Consider the following 7310-nt stretch of genomic DNA (forward strand, 5'->3'; position numbering starts at 1 on the left):
ATCTTCAGTTAACTTTCCAGGTTAATTTTGGCCAGCGTTTTTCTACCATGTTTGGGTTTTGCATACTGCATTAAAGAATCATCCTCCCCAGGTTTTGTATTTTTCCCATTGCATAATTTGTTGGGATGTCCGTCCAATAATGGTAACATGAAATGTGACTTGCTATAAATGAAAAAGTGAATGTGAACATTTTAAGATAGTGAAAAATGGCCATTTTCATGGGAGAGACAGTAGTGGTTTATGTGTAAAACTGAAATAGGAAACCTCCAGTCTTTTTCTCATTTATGCTGTAAACTGATCTTGTCATACTGGACCCAAGACGTTCTCATGAGGGGCTGGTAGACTGGGACCCAAAGACCATTGGATCTGAGATCAGATTATGGCGTTTGTTATACTGACCTGACACTTTTCTTTGTTCCTGACTTACCTGTACTATGTTGCTCCCAGCCATTTCAGGCTTTATGATACTGTTTTGACTATTCGAATAGTACCAGAATATATAGACTATTAAGAACCTCACTGACAGTATGCAGAGATTGAGTATGGTAAAATGATGTTTAATAGTAAAATAATTCTAGTGTAATTCATCCTTCCTGACTGCAGTCTTGCTTTGAAACGTGGCATGGGAGTTGAGAGTAAGAAAAGCTGGTTCTTGCTCTATCATTGTCAATACACAGTATCTGCTGTGTGCAGAAAGGGTTTTAATTTCTGGGGCTGCCCATTTGGCACTCTTCTAACAAATGTAAGGTTTCTGGGGGGAAAAAAGAAGATCCAAGATGCTTTGTGCTCTCTGCCTTTTTTTTTTCACTCTTTGAAGTTCATTTTGCCATGTGGTAGTCTAATTTTAATTGTAAATTGAGTTCATCCAGCTTGTGGGACAATTAAGATATAAACAGGTGTTCATAAAAGTATAATTTGCCAAACAAAATAAACATTAGATTCTAGGGATTTCTGATTATCATCTGAGCTATGGCAACAGGACAGCAAGTGAGGGATCATTTTTCCCTGGAATGTGGGAGTGGGGGGAGGCAGAAGGGTCTTTGAAGATCTTGTTAAATTGATTCCTAAATGTAACCTTTTCCTGTTTTTCATTTGGGGCTTTCTGGCTCTGCTCTCACCTTCAGAATATGGGACTGATGTAATACAAGCAAATACCAGCACCTCAGTAAATGCTCCACAGATTATTTCTTTCAAGAGAGAAAGTAAAAAATTTGTGTAGAGTAGAAATTAAGGGAAGTTTTTAAGTTTACAGCAGCTACAAATTTAATTACTTATTTGAAGTATTGTGGGTTTTTTTTCCAGATAAATATCATTAACATAAATAAATGTTATGTGTGTTTGGCAGTGTTCTTAGCAATAGAATATATCTGTAGCAGATGTTTATGAATTTTGTTACAATGCACACCTTGAGCATATTTGGCCATGACAAGGACGACTTCCCTCTAAGTGTTATCAATACGCAGCTATAGAAGCTAAGATCCCTTTTAAAGTGAGAGCTGCTGATCTTCGACTTGAAGGTAACTGTGCTGATTAGAACAGACAAGTACAAGAGGTTTTAGGGTTTTTCCTGAACTTACAGACTTACGGTGCTATTGCCTGTGGTTTTTTGCTCAGAGCGTGGAAAGCTGCAGTAGGAGAACTATGCAGGCTATCTTCCTGACTTCTCTGCTAGCTTTCCTATTTTCCCTGCCTTCTAAAGATACCAGAATCAGTAAGGAAAGCTGAAAGAAATCTTCTTTATCAACTCTTGCCTCTGCTGTTGCATGTAGCTTTCTGAAGAGCTGTTAGCTACTCATAAGAATAGAGAACTGAGAAAAGGAAAGCTAGGGAAAATAAAGAACAAGAAGAAGCATCTGTAAACTGTGGCTATAGGAATTATGTAGTACAGACATGTCCGTATTACAATAGCTTAGAGAATATTTTTAAAGCAGAAGAAACCCAGTGACATACCCTGTCTATCTCCAGAAGGCTCTGAAGTGGCCTAGAAGAATAGACAAAGATGGGACTACTCTTTCCTTCTTGTTACCTATAAAATAAAGTGTTTTATAGCAATTAGCAAGAAGGTGATCTGAAAGAGAGGGGGAAAAATCAAATAGGATTTGTACTGGGAAGTGAATCCCAGCAGCTCAGTAGGAAGGTGCTTTCCTCACTTGCCTCCTTCGGAGCTCATTCGCTCCTCTCTTGTATTGGATCATAACCGGTAAGGTTAGCAGTTATATCTAGCACTCATTCCTTTTAATAAAACTTCTTAACCTTAAGAAATTTTACATTGTTATCCTGTGACATAATAGTAACGGATCTTGGGAAGTTTATCTTAAGCTTTTAGGTTTAAGAAACCTTAAGCTTAAGGTTTCTAGTCATCGTGAGTATAAACAAAAGCTTCCAAATGAGGGTCCATTTCAGAGCATGCAGCACCACTAATCCCTTCTGTCCTAGTACCTTATGTAGGAGTGAGCTTCCTCCATCACCTAAGACAAGTGCTGACTCTGAACTGACTTAGATTGGCAAGATTATCTATTTCATTGTTGACAGTTTAATAGAAGGTTTAATGTTTGTTTATCTGTCCTAATAGATGAAATGTTGGGTTGTGTAAGGAATGACTAGTGCTTAGGTTGCATTCAAGTCACATCCAGTCCTTCCTTTGAGAAGGAGATGGAGTGCCTTTTACCTGCCTAAATGCTTAGCTGTGTTACATACTCCCAGGCTAGAAAACAAACCACCCCACTGCCACCCCACCGCCCAAACTGTCCTTCTGTCAAACAGCCACAACCTCAGGTTCTCTGTAACTACCATGATCGGTAACACTCAGCTCCAGCACAGGTCAGATCTTGAGCAGCGCAACTCCCCTAAAAATCATGGAGTAATTTAGGATGAAAGCGACGTCCGTACAACTAGATCCATTTAACTCTTATAATCAGTTGAACACCAAATTAGTGTTTAAAGCTTTCAGTGCTCTCCCTTCCCTAATAACAGTGTAAGCTTTGGATTCTTCTGGCTGTGTGCTGAGTATGGAGGGTTGAAAGAAAGAAGTCAGGACTGCTATCAGAAATTCATGTCTAATGTTCTTGGCGCTGACATGACTTGTTAAGCACTTTTCAACAAAATACTGTGTATTTCTGTATGTGTGCTTATACAAAATAGAAATCCATATAACAAACATCTTACTCTTAGAGATAACGTAAGAGCTATCAGTTTGCATAGCATTTTATTGCTATAAATAGTAAAACAAGTTAGAGTTGATTTCTAGAGGCAAATAGTCTTTTCTTTGTTTTTAAAACAGTAGAATTTTTAAGATAGACACTTAATAAGGCCATACTGGTAAGCCAATATCAAAGCTTGCAAGTCTGTTGGGTCCAGCATCCTATCTGCTGGCATTTTCTGTAAATGATATTGACTACTTCTCTATGGCAGGGTTTTTTTCTTTCATTGTTGGTTTTGGTTCAGGGGTTTTTGTTGTCTTTTTTAAGTTTTGTTAACTGTGGTTTTCTATAAAGCACGTATTTAGCAATGCATATATTGCCATATATAATAGACCTCACCAGCCAGTCATGCAATTCCATTTCAAAATGGAAAGTGACATCAGTAATACTTTCAAATAACTGGGACAGGAGTGTTTTTTAATCATCAAAGTCATGCCTTTGTTGGACAACTTCTGAAAAGGCACAGGGGGAACAAAAGATGGAGCTTCATCAGTTTATGAAAGGAATTATATGAAGTAATTTCCCCTAAACAAGCCTGGACATAATGACAAAAAGTCCCACCAGCCTTATGAGTTTCATAAATGGAGAGTAACATTAGGTGGAGAAATCCCACTAACCATTCAAAAAAATCTATTGTTGTTTTAGCCTTAATTCAAGTCAACCTGACCCAAAGAATTATATCGACATGTATTAAGAATTGCTATTTTAGATCTACCTGAACCAAACTCTGAAACTGATTTTTTTTTTTTTGTTGTTCATTAGTGGGTCATGATGGTTCTAAGTACAAAGCCTTAGCTGCCTGATTTGTAGTGTCTAAATCTCTGTTCTTTTGTTCTCTTTAGATAAATACAGGGCACCGATCGCAGTTGACTGTATCAAGTGCAGAGGTGGGAAATGAAAGGAGTCAAAATTTGGAAAGCAGCCCTTTCATGTCAGATCTTCTGAGTGACGTACCCTTTGCCCTGGCACCACATGTGTTAGCAGTACAGGGCACCCATAATGACGTTCCTGACCGATTGCTCACCTACGACATCAATGATAATTTATCAAGATTTTGGTATGACTTTACACTTGAAAATTCAGTGCTTTGTGATCTGTAATGTTTTCTTTATTTTTTCTGTCTGTGTCAAGGAACAAGTCTTAAGGTGAAGATAAAGACTTATTTTAATCGATGTAATATTCTGGGGGCCTGCCACTGGTATATCAGATGCATTGGATCAAAAGGATTATTATTCACAACTGTGTTACATTTCTTAGCTTTAAGTGAACTGTAACTTACTATCTTAAATATTCCTTTTATCTCCAAAGAAATCAAGCAAAACTGTTTCAGCCTGAGTAGGAGACTGGCTGTTGGTATCTGCTTCCAGTAGGTAGGCTGCAGACACAAACATTTCATAACTTTAAGATGAAGTCTACGCACGTCTGCACTGTTTTGTTATTTCACTCAGATACTAAACACATAGATCCTGTTACACGTGTTTCTTTAAGATCACCTCTGATTTTCTACATATAGAAACCAGTATTAATGCTAAAGCAACGCTGCTTTGCACTACTGGACAGACAGCTTCCCAGTTAAACCAAGGTTTAAAACTCAGAGTTAATTATGAATACTTAAACAATTATGAAGACTTAATAGAATTGGTTAAACTTACCAATTTCAAAGTGAAAATCAGTTGCTCTGCTCCCTTCCCAGTAGATGGTATTTTTGTCCATCTCATTTTGTGCCTGGAGAAGTCCTCCCCGCCTGCCTGTTGGCTGCTGTTTGTTCTCATTACCACATGTGTTCCTGATTTATACATAGATCAGCTTTTCCATTTTAACCTCTTTGCCCCCTGAAGAAGGAAATCTCAGGACACGTACTTTTAATGGTCACACCCTTCTTTTTTTAATTTGTGTGCCAGAGATACAGATGGCAATGTTTAACAACAGGAAAACATTACATTGTTTCTTATCCAGCTAAATTAAATGGCTAAGTACCTAAACATGCATTCTCACCGACCACTGTGTCCCCCGCTCACAAGCCGTAAGCGTGTTTTTCCCGACTAAAACCAGAGCTGCTGTTGCATGAGCAACAGCTCTCTGATGTAACATCATGATTTGTGATGAATAAAGATCTGTGTCACACAAAAGACTGCACTTGTTTTCTCTCTCGGGGTAGAATATTTATATTGTGCCAAATGTTAGTGGATATTTTCATATATTTTCTGTGCTCTGTGATAGCTTAAAATACATGTATTTTCAGACTTGCGTCCTCTTACAGTATTTGAGATAAATACTGTAAATGATGGAGAAATTACATTGTGAATATGTCAGGTTGTTAAATATACATGTTTTAGATTTTTTTAAATGTATGTATTTAATATTTTTGACAGCTATGTTCATAAATGTTTTGAAGTTATTGTTTCAGGGAAAGTATCTGTGCTGCACTCCAATTAAAAAAATGCTGAATAACAGTGAGTTATTTTTTATGTTTGAGAGTAATTGCTCGGCTTCACCTGTATTGTTTACTATAGCTGTGACCATTCAGACTTCATGGGAGCTTGAACTTGGAAATTCAGTTTCGAAATCTTTAAAAACCGGATTTAAAAATCAGGGTCCTTTAATCAAATATATCGCTTTCATCTGATGTGTTCTGTGTGCTGTGTTGGTGACTTGCGGTGGTTTAGGTGGCATCCATGACACTGCTCTGAGGATAGTATGGCTGTGAGCTGGCAAGTACTCGGACCTCTTAGAAGGAAGAATTAATTTTACCAAGTTGTTTAGAACTGTTTTGTGTGCTGAGTTTTCTAGTTAACACATACCTGAAGCACAAAATTTCATTTTCATGACTGTTTTATATTTAATCATTAAAATATTAACCATCCTGCAAATAGCATGTTTCCATTCAAGTTGTCCCTTTGGAATCTGAAATGTTTCTGCAGCTCAGCTGGTCTAGAAGCAGAACTGCAAAACACTGTTGCAGAGCCAACAAACTCACTATACTTGTTCTTTACTTGCTAGCTGATTTAGCGTATAATTTTTTGGCATTCATTTTTTGTTTAAAGATAGATTATTTATCTAAAATAATCACATCTTGTCAGAATCACGCTCTGTTACACTCATAAGCCAATACGCTGTCCTTTCAAAAGAAAAGAAGAGGCAAAGGAGGGTGCAGAGGAGTTTGTATTCACCTATGATGAGAAATATGGACGGGAGGTTAAACGTTTGGCTGCATCCTTAACCATACTCCATAAAGGGTAAAATTTACACCTAGCAAGAGTACTAGTAATGAGCACTGGGAATATGTCTCCTGACTGCCCTCTCTTTAGCAAGGGCTGGGGCTCAAAGCTCTCCCTTGCTTGACATCATCCATAAAAAGTGGATTGAAGCCTAATGGTATCCAGACAGCACAGGTGAATTTATTCCTACTGAGATAAGAAAAAAATACACTTAAACTGTTATAAATCAGTAAGATTTATGGATATTACTATTTGCCCACTAATAACATGAAGATGGCACAAAACCTCCAGAAAATTAAAGATTTCAAAGAGTCTTAGCTCATCTAAAAATGTGAATTGCTTGTGTAAGATATGTTTAACATCATACACTAAGTGATTATTGCATAGAATATATGTGAATATAAGTGTATCTGTCACTGTCAACAAATACTGGATGGTTCTATATATTGTCATTCAAACATCTGACCACCGATGAAGGAATATAGTTAATTTTTAAAAGTTTTAAACCTATTAAAATATAATCAATATTGATATCAAAGTAGTAAACCGCCCTGGCTGTCCTTTCTGTATATTCTGTATATAAAAATGAGAACTTGAATAGAACTGTTTGCTTTGTGTTATGCATACGTATGTAAATTGTTTAGACAGAACTGAAAGGTATTTCATAGCTGATGTCATTAACGTCAGAATTAAGACAGGTTGTCAACTCCAGAACTAATAATGAAAGGCTGAGGTGTGATCCTGGGCCAGTGAAGTGCTGTAAATGGGAGCTCTGTCACTGCCATTAGTGGACGTATTAGTAGGCCTGCACTCCTTTATTAAATAGTTAGTTTAGAGTTACTTTGGTTCATGGGAGATTGTGAGTTTCGTTTGCAGCTCTCTACGTTTTCCT

General features: G+C 37.3%; 1 protein-coding gene across 3 annotated transcripts in view; it reads left to right on the top strand.

The window, feature by feature from the left end:
- Positions 1-6039, top strand: part of UMAD1 (UBAP1-MVB12-associated (UMA) domain containing 1) — a 79775-nt gene extending 73736 nt beyond the window's left edge. Inside the window, exon 4 of one of the 3 annotated variants that reach the window (XM_075492874.1) lies at positions 4043-6028. In XM_075492874.1, coding sequence (XP_075348989.1) covers positions 4043-4300 — 258 coding nt within the window. In that variant the 3' untranslated portion in view covers positions 4301-6028. Of the gene's footprint in view, positions 1-4042 lie in introns of all 3 variants that reach the window. The other 2 variants (XM_075492875.1, XM_075492876.1) reach the window with 2 other exon arrangements.
- Positions 6040-7310: the final 1271 nt, after the last annotated feature.

The sequence above is a fragment of the Mycteria americana genome, chromosome 2 (genome assembly GCF_035582795.1).
Source record: "Mycteria americana isolate JAX WOST 10 ecotype Jacksonville Zoo and Gardens chromosome 2, USCA_MyAme_1.0, whole genome shotgun sequence".
Taxonomy (NCBI): Eukaryota; Metazoa; Chordata; class Aves; order Ciconiiformes; family Ciconiidae; genus Mycteria; species Mycteria americana.